A 15,400-nucleotide genomic window follows, 5' to 3' on the forward strand; every position below is an offset into this window, starting at 1 on the left:
ATTTTTTAATTCAATGTCAATTACTTAATTTGATATTATATGAATCACATTGTCATTGTCATTGTACATGAATAATTGATTAAGTATTGGAATTGTAATTGGATCATATAGTTAAATATTTATCTTATACATTTATATTATTCAATATGCATATAATATAACTATAAGCAATTTTATATATATATATATATATAATTCAAAATTGTTCAAAATTGTTAATTTTCTTTTTTTTTTCTTTCAAAAAATGGTTAAATTTCTTTTTCTAAAAAATGTTCAAAAAATACATTAATACTTCAATTGTGAATATAAGTAACACATTGTTGAATCTAATGTCAATTACTTAATTTGATATTATATAATCATATAGTCTCATTAAATTATATCATATGATTCATATGATTAATTATTTAAATTCTTATCATATTTACTTATAATCTTTTTTCTTTGAATTGAACTTAATATCTAATGGTAAATGGTAATGTTCAAACTCCTAAATCCTAAATCCTAAATTCCTAAAGTATCTAATAATGCTTTAATTAAATTGTAGACTTGTAGTTATAAGTAACATATTGTTTAATTCAATTGAATCAATTGTGATTATCATTGTACATGAATCATATGATTAACTTGTAGACTTATGACTTATGAGTTATGTCATATTATATATGTATTATTTATTATTATATAATCATATGATTTAATGATCAAGTCATCATGTGATATAATCATATCAATTATAGTGATAATATATAAATTACTAAAATTATAATGATAATACATTAATACTTAAATTATGTTTATAAGTAACACATTGGTCATTGTTTAATCCAATGTCAATTACTTAATTTGATATTATACGAATCATATCATCATTGTACATTAATAATATGATTCACTTGAAGTCTTGAATAAAGTATTTGAATTGTCATTGAATCATATGATTAACTATTGATATTATACATTTATATTATTCATATACATATGTAGACTTATATAAACTTATAGGTTTATAACATACATTGGAAATAAGTCTCTAGATATTTAATTGTTGTATTAGTATGAATTAGTATACTTATGAGTTATGTCATATTATATATGTATAATTTGTTATTATATAATCAAATGATTTAATGATCAATTGATCATGTGATATAATCATATAAATTATAGTGATAATATATTAATACTCAAATTGTGATTTAATTATTTTAAAAAAAAAATTGTGATTTAATGATCAAGTGATTATATGATATAATCATATAAATTATAGTGATAATATATTAATACTCAAATTGTGATTTAATTATTTTTTAAAAAAATTGTGATTTAATGATCAAGTGATTATGTTATATCTATAAATATTTTTATAATTATAATTATAAAAATATATTATATAAAAAGGCGGTTAGCGGTTAGCGGTTACGGTTAGTAGACCCAATAACCGCTAACCGCTAGGCGGTTATGACGGTTAGGCGGTTAGCGGTTAATGCGGTTAGACGGTTAGGCGGTTAGGCGGTTAGGCGGTTGGCGGTTATAGCGGTTAGCGGTTAGCGGGCGGTTTTTAACCGCCCGCCTTTGCACCCCTATTAACACCTCCATGCACAACACAATAAACTAAACATTACTATATCTAAATGGTTAACCTATCGTTATTCTAGCTTAATTTTTTTTAGATTCTCATGGGTTCAGATATTCAACTATAAAAGGATCTTTATTAGGTATATTAATTCATGCCATTTTTGCTGTTGTAACCTTAAATAATGTAAAATACTAATGTAAAAACCTAACCTCCCACGCCATTTAATGCCCACCTGCCATGGCTTATTTTCTCACTCCTTGTGGCCAACACAAATTAAATTTTCTTTTCCTCAAAATTTTAATGCCCACTTATCATTTGATTTTATGTTTTGAAGCTCATCAAACCACGTTAAGAGCCTATTTTGGATTGTATTTGAGAAATAGAGTTTTTAAGTCAAAAAGAGTTTTTTGGTAAAAGCTTCATTTTTAAGTTTTTGTCAAAAGTGTTTTTTTGGCAATTTTTAGGCTTTTTGAACCCTTAAAAGCGCTTTTAATTTTTTTTATCAAACAAATTTTTTTTTTTTTTTTCAAATGGACTTTTTGAGTGTTAAAAGCAATTTTAAGCCCCTCAAACACAATCTCAAACAGACCCTAAGCCTTTTATTTTGTTGGAATTGCTCGGCAAAAATTCAAAAAGAGTTCTTTGCACAGCGGGAGAATTAATAAACAAGTCCATGAGCCTTTTATTTATTATGCTTTTTCCTAAGCATAAATTTGTAGGTTAGAGAAAACAATTGTGGCTATCTTACCTGAGCAAGACCATAATAGCATCTATTCGCACAATAAGGGTCTAGACGGTGGAAATCACAGGCGCAAGTCCATAAGTCTTTGACTTCAAGAGAAATATGCATGGCTAGATTAAGGTATCAAAGCCAAAATTATTTGTTACTCACATGATAATTTGGCCTCTCCTAGATATAGGGGCATAGGACTCTATAACTCTAGATGAAAATCTTCATCTATCCCAAACAAAGATCTGAAGTGATCTCTTGTTTTTCATGTTCTTCGTTGTTAGGTTTCTAAATTAACTAATTCAGTGACGAAATAATTCTGGATGCAAGTTGTTTTGGGGACAATTTGATCAAGGCATAGTTGTGAAGGACTTCCCAAGAAGCTCATCTATAAGGGCGTCTGAAGAGCATACAAACGAGGTGTTGTTTGAGGACCACCGAGACACTCATCTGCAAGCTCGTCTTATGTACCTACATACTAGATATCCAGAGAAAACCTATAACATGTAGTTAGCTTAATCAATCAGAATAGAGTACTTATATGATGTGGTTAAGTTTAATCAATCAAGGTTATGAGCAAATCGAAATTTCTTTAATTTGAGTTAAAATCGGATTTGATTCAATTTCATATTATGCACATGTTTCTGTACTTTAACCCTAACTTTCGGCTTAAGTAACAAAATGAGACAAATCTTTTTGTGAGATAAGATTTTCCTAATTCGGACATTTACTATGACAAAATCGTCCTACAATATAAAGTCGAAAATCTGGACAAATCTTATCCAACTTGTACAAGGTTTTCTTCCTATTTCAACAAGTACTAGGTTTTCTTGTAGTCTATATATAAGGAAGTGCTATGCACAAAATTGTAAGGATTTCTACATTAGAATCACATGTGCTAAGAGAGCGTTTAAGATATCGAGCATTAGGGTTAGTCTCTCTTGGAGTAAAAGGTTGTGCCTTCATCACAACTCGTCAACAACGTAAAAATCCTATCGGAGATTCCGGTTAAGGAGACGCACCCCAAGAAGATTGTCTAGCTAGAAGACAATTGGGAAGTCGTTGAGATCATTTGCGTAAATTTCAAAATTTTTACTTGTTACGCAGCGAAATAAAACACAATCTGCAAGACCTTTAGCCTTCAAGACAAATATGTTTAGATTCAAGAACAATCATGTTAGTTCTTGTTGGCCAATTCGGTGATCAAATGAACGTTTCCAAAGAAATCCGAGAGCTCCAATGCAGTGGCCGTCCGAACGGGGGACTAGGCCATCCGGACGTGGAAACCCGAGAGTCATTCTCCATCTCTGAAGCAGTGGCCGTCCAGATGGGGGACTAGGCCGTCAGGATGGGGTTTCCCGAAACTTGCCGAAAGCATCTTTGCAAGTTGTCGTCTGGACAGGCACTTACCCCGTCCGGACCTCCCGTACGTTTTATGCCCAAAACATGTATTTTATGTGGGCCCAGGTCTAGGGTTTTGTATATGATATAAATACATCCTTATAGAACTGCAGAGGTACGAATTTTCACCCTAGAGAGTTCGTGAGAAGCTGTGCTTGCAAAGAGGAATTGTTGTGAGCCTAGTAGTTCCTCTTAGAGGATCTTGTTAGTTTGATTGTGTGCTTCAATTGAGAAGTCTATCAGAAGGATCCGGTAAAGGAGAATCACGTTGAAGAAGATTGTGAGCGAAGCGATGAGTTGGAGGCTTGTCGATCTTACAGAACCAAAGACTTGCAAAGGGTTGTAAGTGTTCCCCGTGTCTATAATATTTGAACATCTTTTGATAGTGATTTCCTGGGTTTCGCTGCCTTGGAGAGGTTTTACTTTTAGATCGTTTTTTAAAAGGTTTCCTCTTCATTACAAAAAATCCTTGTATTTGATTTTACTTGTTTTGGTGATTGTTTGAGTATAGATAAATATCTGTTATTTCCGCATATTATGTGATATTTACCTGTTAAACGTTTTTCAATTAGTATCAGAGCGGGTTCACTCCGTGAAGGATTAATTTCTTGAGTGTGATCTTTGTTTCATGTCTAAGATGTCTCAAACCCTTAACACTGTGCTTAATTTTGATAGATCAAATTATGGCTATTGAAAGTTCCATATGATATTTTTCTTAAAATCTATAGACATTTGGTCTGCCATTGAATCTGGATTTAAAGCTTTAGATAAGCTAACAGCTGAATGGTCTAATGTCGAAAAACAAACTTGTATCGCAAATGACAAAGCTATGAATCTCTATCCTTGGCAATTCCACAAACTAAGATCTCTAGAATTTCAAATTGTGATAATGCCAAAGATGCATGGGAGATCCTAGAAACTACATATGAAAGAACAAATCTTGTTAAAGCTTCAAAACTTCAAATGTTAGTTTCTCAATTTGAGGAAATTAAAATGTTAGAAGATGATACATTTAATGATTTCTTTGGTAAACTTAGTGAAATTAGAAATTCCATGATAAATCTAGGAAAGAAAGTTTCTGACACTAAGCTGATTGAAAAGGTTATGAGATCACTCCCTAAAAGATTCAGAATGAAGGTAACTGCTATTGAGTCATGCACAGATCTTAATACCATGAGGATAGAAGAGTTAGTTGGTGCTCATCATGCTTATGAGTTTTCATTGCCTCAACCTAGGAAAGATAAGGATATTGCCCTTAGAACTCTTAGGAAAAACTCTGATGAGTTATCTGATGAGGAATCACCAGATGATGAGGAACTTGTCTTGATAGCTAGAAAGTTTTATAAGAATGAACATAGAATTTTCAAGAGATTTGGAAAACAAAAAGAAGAGTACTCAGGATAGAAATGAAAGAGACCCACGCAGTCCAAAATGTTTTGAGTATTCTGGCTATGTTCATGTTCGCAAGGATTGTGCTAACCTCAAGAGTAATAAGCCAAAAGATCAAAAAGCCTTCTATATTACCTTGAGTGACACTGATGAGGAAGAAACTCCTAATTATATAGCACTTGTTGCATCTTATGATTATGATGATTCTAAACAATTAGATGTTTAGTCTGCATCTGATAATGAATCAAAAGGGGGTTAGTGATCTTCAAGACTCATTTAACAATTTGATGGAAAAAAAATTTATGCTTAGAAATGCTAACTTGAAAATTGTTAAGGATGTTAAGAATTTTGAGCTTGAAATGGATAGTTTGTTGAAATCTTTGAGTGATTCACATAATGTTTGCAATACTCTCAAATATGAAAATCATGTGTTAATTGCTAAAAATAAATCCCTTCAAAATGATCTGATTGCATCTAGAAATTACTTGAGTAAATTCTTTAGTGAAAAGCTTGATAAAATGTTGCATATTCAGAAGAGTTCAAGTGATAGATCTGGCTTAGGATTTGATAAAACTGTTTTTTTTTTTTTTTGTCTTCTAACCATGCTTCTACTTCAAAGACTGTTTTTTTTAAAAAAAAAAAACTGGTGAAAGTAAAAGAATCTTCAAATGAAAAAAAGCAAGCAGTTGTTCTGACTTCTCAAGGTAAGAAAGGCAAGAAAATCTACATTGAACCTCATGCATCTTACCCTAAGCCCAGAGTCCTGCATTCTCCTAGGAAATTACCTTCTCAAAGGTTTGTCCCTACATATCATCACTGTGAAAAAGTCGGTCACATTCGACATAACTACTTTAATTTGAAACCTCATGTGCATAAAAATGAATATTCCAATTCTAGAAAAAAAAAAAAAAAAAAAAAAAAAAAAAAGTGAGGGTTTGGTCATGATGATGACAGAAGTGCTATTTAGATAACTTTGAGCAAAGTCATAAATCTAGACCTAAGATTTTGCATACCCTAAAGCATGCTGTTTTTCATTTTGCATTGAATTTTTTTTTTTTTTTTTTCATTTCTTTTGTGAAAAATTTCAAAAATACAAAAAATATTTTACTTTGGTTGTTTTCTTTTCTTTCTTTTGTCTTATGCTCCTAGATAGTCCATTAATTTCTCATGTTGCTTTCATGAATTTAATTCCTTGCATCTTGGAGTGTTCTTAATATGCATGAGATGAAAATTTGTTCAATAGACTTGTTCTTGTAGTTTCCTAAAGCCTGAGCTTATGTGGTACATTTTGTCTATGTTTACTCTCTTGTGCACATTTAAGCTTAATTTGAGGTTTTTGCATTAGTTTATTTGTGAGGTCTGTTAGGTAACCATATGAGGTTTTTGACTTGTCGTATTTTTCAAATTGACTATGGCTAGTTGAACCTAGAGCTTAAAATTCCTACATTCTTCCTTTTGTGATAAGCACTATAAGTTTAAGGACATTTTGTCAAAGAGATAAAGAAACAAAATAGTGAAACAAGAAAAATCAAAAGATCATATTCCAAAAGGAATTTATTTCACTGTGTCAAACTTGTGCTATTTATTACAAAGAGGAATGTATTAGATGAGAGTGACTAACCCCTAGTATAATAAGGTTTGACTTTTGATTGGATATGCTTGTCAAAACTTCGTGTTAGTGAAACTTTCTCCTCATTTTGTAAGTTGGTAATTTTTCTCATTGCATGGCTTACACACACAACACACAAGCATGGGTTGAATGAAACATTTTTCTTTGTTTGGGTTAAGCAATATGAGTTTATTTCCATTTACAGTCTCATGTATATTTTTTATATTTGGAGCATGTTTAGGATATTCATTTCTGAAATACAAGAGTCTTTGATGTGTGTATCATGTGTGTTCATTTGACTTTTGAGGGGGAGAAACATGTTTTTTCTTTTCTAGTTTCTTGTTGATAAATGAGTCATACATTGAGGGTGAGTTTTTGCTTTTGTGTCTTCATGATCTTACCGCATACTTCATGCATTTTAGTTTATTTATGATCATGAGTTGAGTTTTATTTGTGTTATTCCTGTTCCACATATGCCTTTATGTATTTTGTGAGTGTTTCAGGAATCATGGAGACCTTTTGTCTTTCTGTGACAAAAAGGGGGAGTAAATATGGAGAGATGATGGGATGTCTCGGCATATTGATTTTGTCACTAAATTGCTAAAGGGGGAGTTTGTTAGTTCTTGTTGGCTAATTCGGTGATCAAACGAACATTCAAAAGAAATTTCAAGAGCTCCAATGCAGTGGCTGTCCAGACGAAGGACTTGGCCATCCGAACAAGGTTTCCAGAAACTCGCCGAAAGCGTGTTTGCAAGTTGCTCTCTAGACAGGCACTTACCCAGTCCAGACCTCCCGTACATTTTATGCCTAAAATGTGTATTTTATGTGGGCTCAGGCCTAGGGTTTTGTATATGATATGTATACATCTTTATAGAACTGGAAAGGTACGAATTTTCACCCTAGAGAGTTCGTGAGAAGCTGTGCTTAGAAAGAAGAATTGTTGTGAGCCTAGTTGTTCCTCTTAGAGGATCTTGTTAGTTTGATTGTGTGCTTCAATTGAGAAGTCTATCGGAAGGATCCGGTAAAGGAGAATCACGTTGAAGAAGATTGTGAGCGAGGAGACGAGTGAGAAGCTTGTCGATCTTGCAGAGCCAAGGACTTGCAAAGGGTTGTAAGTGTTCCCCGTGTCTGTAATCTTTAAACATCTTTTAATAGTGATTTCCTGGGTTTTCCTACCTTGGATAGGTTTTACTTTTAGATCGTTTTGTAAAAGGTTTCCTTTTCGTCACAAAAAGTTGTTGTGTTTGATTTTACTTATTTTGGCGATTGTTTGAGTATTGATAAATACCTGTTACTTCCGCATATTGTGTGATATTTACCTGTTAAGCGTTTTTCAAAACATATAAGTTAGATTACTTACATATAACTCGGCCTCTCCTAGGCATTGGGGTGTAGGAGTTGTACATACGTTCTTACAATGGTGTGGGGCTAAGTAGTTGAAGCTCTAGCAAACTTGCCTACTCGTAGTATGAATTAATACTTGATGTGTGTTAAATATTGCATATTTGAACCCTTTAATTTACATTAGTTAATCATTTAGCTGTATCGTTATCTAATGTTTAGTTTTAGTTTTGTATTTTTAGTGTTTTGTAGGTCATTAAAGAAAAACTGCATCTTTAAAGAGAAGAATGCAAAGTTTGGAAGGAAGCTAAAAAAAAGCCATCTACGGAAGTAGGATCTAGCGCACCATTCAGCACTCGAGCGCATGTGCGCTCGATCCCAGGTGGGTTGCGCTCGAGCACACCCACGACCATCATCAACACCAGCGCACGAGCGCTGGGCCACAAGAGCAAAACAACGCATGCACGAATGCGCTTGATTGCAATACTCATACCATCTTCTTCACATTTTTCGTGTTTTTGATGAACTTGAAAAACATGTTTATGATCTTCATAGTGTTCATGAAGAACATGTTGGTAATCTAGCTTGAAATTCATCAAGATCTTCGAACAATTGAGGAGATAGTTTCTCCATTAAATCTTCTCTTTGATGACTGAACATGACTACAATTGTGGGCTTACAAGGTTTTTCTATAAGCAAAACTTAGAGAAAGAATTTCTCTCCCTAGCCGTGTATTACTGAGTAGAGTGGATTGATTTTTTTTGCTTCACTATAGCACCTTTTTTTTTATAATATTGGGATCCTAGGAGAGAACGGAATATAAGCCATGTGGGAAGTCTTAGGGGAAGTCGGCCAAGAGTGTTTATTTACACTCCTTGCCACTCCCATAGTGGCCGGCCATATATGAGGGGAAAATATTCTCTCCAAATTGGTCTCAATGGATTGACACTGAGGTAGCAGATGGCGAAGACAATCTCCAAGATCCTGACTACATGCCACCAAAAGAAGATGGTATTGAAGAGAATTCTTTTGTTACGTTTTCAGCTAATAGAAAATACATTCTCCGCATTTTTTTTTCTGGTGAAATATTGATTCAAATAAGAATCGAATTGAAGTTGTATACTTTAACCAATTGAAACAATAATTTTGCTCCTTATTTTCGATCTTAATTTCATCTGTACATGATACACTCTATTTTAATTTAAAAGTGAAATACTCTTTTAGTTCGTGAGCTTTGCTTCTTTTGATTTTCTTCTCCTACCCCTCTATGCCACGCTTCTGTCTTCTCCCAATGCATGAAGATAAGAGTGTGGGCTCTTAAAGTGAGTTAAGCTTGAGAACCTTCAAAGACACTTTTTTTTTTTTTTTTTCCCTAATCAAAAAGGTAGGTCGAGGAGACCAATTGTGGCTATTCTACTTGGGTATGACCATAGTAGCACCTATCCGCTGGAAGCTGCACAGGAGAGGCCTAGACAGTAGGAACTGTAAGCGCTCTTTCAAGTGTGATTGAGTCATAGCCTGACCCAGTCTCACTAAGACATCAATGAAAAACACTTGAAGCTGTGTTTAGAACTCTCAAAGGCTCATTTATTTATAGAGGGATTACTTAGAAGAGGTGCACGGCGGAAGGGAGAACTAGGATTGAATCCTTGTCCTCCTCCCACTTGGAAGTCATTTGGGCTAGGATTGGCTCCCAAGTCCATGCATCCAATGCCTTAGGCATGCGATTGGGTTTTGCCCCAAGCCCAATCCTTCATCTTTTTCTTGAATTATATCTTATTCTAGCATAAACCACGGTCTTGCAGTGATCCATGTTTTTTTAAAAAAACATAGCTCAACTAAATACAAGCTTGTCACCATGGTCAAATTATAAGGATAAATGTAAAATCAGTCATATGATTGACCTAAATTACAAATTACTCTTTATCATATCAAAATAAATTTAGAGGTTCTGGAAGTATGTTAAAAAAAAAATCCAGTCAAAATCCATTAAAATAGTTGACGAATTCCGTTAAGTTTTATGTCAACATGTCAGTACTACTCTTAATAAAAATATATATAAATATATGAACCTTAAAATTAAATTAAATAAATAAAAATAAAAATAAAGGCAGCCACCCCAAGAAGTCCCTAAGGTGGCTCGCGGGCCACAAAGATGGCAAGCCAGTAGAGGAAGCGAGAGCCTCAAATGGGCCATTGAAAGAAGTGACACTTGTAAATGTGAGTTAGGCCGAAGTGGGTCGGAGTGATCAAGGTCAGGTGGGCAGCAGACAGCGGCGGGCCACGGGGGTGGAGACTACGCCGGCCGGTGGTGGGTCTTTGGTGAAGGGTTGAGCAAGAAAGTCTTGAAGGATGACGATGTTGTTGGAGGCGGTTTCTTGGTCTTGGAGGGAGGCAAGATTGATGTCCTTCCAGACCTCTCCATGGTTTTTGTGGTCCTTGAGAATGGCCAAGCTAATGATGACGAAGATGTAGATGAGATGGATGATGAAAAGCCTATGTGGAGGCTCTTGGTTTTGCTAAAGCTGCTGTCTTCTTCAGCCGCTGCCGAAGGCACCATGAATGTTAGACGAGATGGCTTGGAGCTGTCCTAGAACACACACAACACCCCCCACCCCTTTCTTTTTTAAGGCTAAAATGGTTTATGTGTCGTCATTTTATTGGCCCTGACATGGCACTTAATGAAATTCGTCAAATATTTTAACGAAATTTGATTCTAGGAATTAGGTTATTTTTTTGGCATACATCATAAACTTCTAAATTCATTTTAATACAATAAGAAGTAGCTTATAATTTAGACCAACTACTAGTATTGATTTTATATTTATCCTCAAATTAAATAAGCTTTGAAGATGGACCTAAAAGAAAAAATAAAATAAAATAATTCTAGCTCCAATAGGAATGTGATACATGTCATCTAATGATTTGGCATTGATTACTATTAATTACAATTAATTTCACTAAATGATTATGCTTGCACTCAATTAAGTGGCTAACATGGCTATTTTAACCAAAAAAAAAAAAAAAAAAAGAAATTAAAATGGACTGAAACATGAGATACTACATTACAAAATTTTAAACTTAAGGTTATGATTAAAAAACTGCTTATACTTCGGGAGATAAAAGTCAAGTTTCTCTACCCTTTATTTTACTAACCACAAAAAGGATATAAAGAATGCAAGAAGACTAATAATAGGAAGAAAAAAAAATTAATTAAGTTAAAACTAAAATCTTACAACCGCTAAGAGACATTCCACAATGATTGATGTAGCAGTTGGTTAGAAATTTTAATGGTGCTGAGCTTCTGAATTGCACTACAAATGGCTCAAAACAAAACGGGATATTCACCATTTTTCTAAACCAAATATTTAACCGAAGCAAATTAAGAAGAAAAGAAGTGTAAATATGAGTTTAGAATTGAATGTTGCTACAATATCATTGCTATTGCTATTAGCATCCACTGCCAATGCCGCCACTGGAAAAGCCGCCACTCCTGGCAAAGCCGCTCCTACCAAAACCGCCGCTCATGTCTTTGATGTGAAAAGTTATGGAGCAAAACCTAATAGAGATATCACCCAGGTATTCATGCACAATGCCATTTTCTCCTTATAATCATGTAATTATATGTCAGAGAAACTTCATTTACTCTATAATGTTTCATTGCTTTTGCAATTATATTTTTAAAGTTTCAAAACTCTCGATGTCGTGTATCTAAGTTTAAAAAGTTTGCAATGTCACCCATATCATTAAGATTTGGAATTAAAACAGTAAATGAATGAAATATCCTGTATATGTACCTATGTAAAAAATTAAAAATTACAAAATTACCCTAATTGATAATTATAAATTATTATTTAAAAAAAAAAAAAATCTTGACGTGTCTTGACCCACGGCAAAGCTTTGTTGTGGGTCAAGTAAAGCATATGTTAATTTTTAACTTCTAAAAAAAAAAAAAAAAAGGAAAAAAAGGAGTATTTTGAGAATTTTCATGTCTTCCTTTAAATCAAATATAAATGAAGGAGTGACATTGCAAATTTTTTAAACTTGGATACCCAACATTGAGAGTTTTTAATATTTAAAAATGTTATTACAAAAGTAACGAAACAATATTAGGGATTAAGTAAAGTTTTCCCAAATATTTTGTCATAACTGCTTGCTAAAAATCACTTTCTTCATCATTCATTATGTGTTTAGGCTGTGACAAAAGCTTGGAATGATGCATGTGCATATTCAGGCTCGAGTAAAGTTGTAGTTCCAGCAGAAACATACAGGGTGGGCACAGTAAATTTTCTTGGCCCATGCAAGGGTCCTATAGAGTTTAATGTTCTAGGCAGCATACATTCCCCAGGAGACCCCAAATACTTCAAGGGGGATAGTTGGATTAGTTTTGTACATATCGAGCACTTAACAGTGTCAGGCAACGGAGATTTTGATGGCCAAGGAGGAACTGCTTGGGGTAGAAGTGGCTGTTCCAAAAATAGCTATTGTGTCCATCTTCCCATTGTAAGTGTAATTCTACCTTATCTATGTACAATAAATAAAGTTTTCCTTTAAATCAAGTTGAAGGATATATGCGATATGTTTTAATTAAAGATCACATGGTCTATTAATAGATTAGGTCAAAGAAATTTTGTTCAACCCAGTTTGAAGGCAAACATTATTAGTGTACAATTGCCACTATTTTTTTAAGCATTACCTAAAAGGAATGACAATTTTATGGTGCTTATGCTTTCCTAAATCTACAGAGCCTACGGTTCGACTATGTCATCAATTCAATAGTTCGAGACATAACATCAACTAACAGCAAACAATTCCACATCAATGTCTTTGGGTGCCAAAATCTTACATTCGACCATGTTACCATCAAAGCACCTCAAAACAGCCCCAACACAGATGGAATTCACATCGGACGTTCAACCAATATTAAGGTGATTAATTCAAAGATTTCAACTGGTGATGATTGTGTCTCCCTCGGTGACGGTTCCCGTAATATACTTATCGAGGGAGTCATGTGTGGACCTGGCCATGGTATCAGCATAGGAAGTCTTGGTAAGTACCATAATGAGGAGCCTGTGATTGGGATAAGAGTTATTAGCTGCACTCTTACAAACACACAGACTGGCGTGAGAATCAAAACATGGCCAGATTCTTATCCTGGTGCTGCCTCTGATATGCATTTTGAGAATATTGTCATGAAAAACGTCGACAATCCTATTCTCATAGACCAAGGGTACTGCCCATGGCATCAATGCAAATCACAGGTACCTTTTTTTTTTTCTTTTTTTTTTTTTTTTTCTTTACTGGTACATATATATCATCACATTGATCAGGTTTCATGTTATTATAGCTAGGAGTGACAATTCGTGTTCACATGTGGGTTCAGATCTTATCGATGTATGAGTTAAGACTATATAGGCCAACCCTTACTCGATCTTTTTGATTATACTGGTCAAACCATCAATCTAAACCTACTAATTTTCTATTGGGTTTATGTTGGATTCATGGGTCGTGTTGAAAATTGCTTATGGGTATCAAACTATATAAGTCAACTTAAATTGACCAATTTAATTAAATGAGTCAGACCCTTCAACCGTAACACGCTATAATTTATTAATCATGAGTTATGTCAAAAGTCCGTAATTATATATAGCTTCATTTTCAGGGTAAAGGAATGTCACTAATACCATAATTTTGGTGATCTTTTTCTGGGTTTTCTTTTAGCTTCCTTCTAATGTCAAGATCAGCGATGTTACCTTCACGAACATAACAGGAAGTTCTCGGACAAAAGCGGCTGTGCAGATTATTTGCAGTAGTACACAACCGTGTCAGAAAGTGAAGCTTCGTGACATAGACCTCAAACACAAAGGAATAGATGGCTCTACAGCTATATCCCGATGTATTAATGTCGATCCCATTATTAGTGGCTTCCAGAATCCTCCTCCTTGCACCCACAACACACTTGAGAAGAAACCCTAATTAGTTGCTTGCTAGCTAAGCTAGTTTAAGTATACCACCGAACCAGCAATTTGTTTTTCTTTACGAAATTATGAAATGCTTGAGTTTCAATCTTAATTTTATTCTCCCCCAAGAGAAACTAGAGGAATTATGCTTGGAAATTTGGCCTTTTTGAAAAGAGACATGCAGATGTAACCTATTTAATTTACTACTTTTCCTAGCTTGTAGTAGAACGGAAAATTAGAAATGTAATAAATTAATAAATTGTGTGTTATAGGGGATATGCTTTGACAAGTGTTCTATATGACATAGAATATGAAAACAATTATTGTCTACGTGTTGAGCAATGGTTTGTGTTTTGGGTTTATTTATTATATTTTTAGCTAATTAATGATTAAATCACTGTTTATTCATCAAAAGTTAAGGGGATGGAAAACAGTAAATTTAATCAATAAAGGAGGTCAACACATGAGATATTTAATTAAAATATTGGATAAAGATAATGTTCAAACTCATGACATTTACTCTAATACATCCCCGGACTTGGCTTCTATATATGCGGTAGTTGCTGTACTTTTTTTAGATGGTCCAGATTTTGCTAGGACCTTTTTAATGCAAAAACTAACGTACCGTGTTTACTAAACCACAAGACCAAGCATGTTTTCCGTCTATTTTTTTTCCGCTACATAGCAAGTCAAGCCTGGGTTTCAAGTTAAGATCCACTGCCTTCAAGCCAAAAACCAGACCACAAAAAGAAGCCCCTCGTCCCCCGATGCACGCAGCAGATCCACTGCCGAAATATCCCGTTTTACGTCTGCCATTAAGCCGCAGGATGCAGTGGCGGATCCAGGAGTTCATTCTACCGGGGGCGTCAATAAAATAATCAAATATAATGATAAATAATTTTTTTTTTTCTCTTTATATACTATTTTTTTTTTTATCATAATATGGTAAATACAATAATAAAAAAAATTATACCACAATATATGTATCACAAAAAGCATATTTATATGTTAAATTGATATATTAGTTACCATGTAGACACTAGTACAAAAGTAAAGGAAAATACAAAATACAAAGTGCCTAAAATTGCATTCTATGCGGTCTTAGAGAAACAAAATCATCAAGTATTAAATCTGAATCGAAGCTTTCAGCAATTCCCCTTTCAATATAGACAAGTACATTATCTTTAAGAAATTCATCTTCCATTTTGTTACGAAGTATTGTTTTAATAATTGTTTACTTCTCATACTCTAATGATATTATAATAAAATTATTAGCATATTCCGATAGCTATTAGCCTAAAATGAATTAATAAAAAGAACAAATCTAAGATTGGCAATAATCTTCTGAAACTCGTTGATGCTTGACAAAATTCCGAAGTACTATATAAAAC

General features: G+C 33.8%; 1 protein-coding gene across 1 annotated transcript; it reads left to right on the plus strand.

Annotated features, from left to right (window-relative positions):
* Window positions 1-11,454: 11,454 nt before the first annotated feature.
* On the plus strand, window positions 11,455-14,226 carry LOC132180688 (exopolygalacturonase-like). The gene is made up of 4 exons (XM_059593593.1): window positions 11,455-11,628; window positions 12,244-12,552; window positions 12,795-13,310; window positions 13,771-14,226. The coding sequence occupies exons 1-4, from the start codon at window positions 11,455-11,457 to the stop codon at window positions 14,023-14,025; spliced, it is 1,254 nt and encodes a 417-aa protein (XP_059449576.1). The 3' UTR covers window positions 14,026-14,226.
* Window positions 14,227-15,400: the final 1,174 nt, after the last annotated feature.

The sequence above is a fragment of the Corylus avellana genome, chromosome ca5 (assembly GCF_901000735.1).
Source record: "Corylus avellana chromosome ca5, CavTom2PMs-1.0".
Classification (NCBI taxonomy): Eukaryota; Viridiplantae; Streptophyta; class Magnoliopsida; order Fagales; family Betulaceae; genus Corylus; species Corylus avellana.

Coding starts and splice junctions, on each gene's coding strand:
- LOC132180688 (XM_059593593.1), top strand. CDS start 11,455: ATGAGTTTAGAATTGAATGTTGCTACAATATCATTGCTATTGCTATTA. Junction 12,553..12,794: donor ATTGTGTCCATCTTCCCATT/GTAAGTGTAATT, acceptor CTAAATCTACAG/AGCCTACGGTTCGACTATGT. Junction 13,311..13,770: donor GGCATCAATGCAAATCACAG/GTACCTTTTTTT, acceptor GTTTTCTTTTAG/CTTCCTTCTAATGTCAAGAT.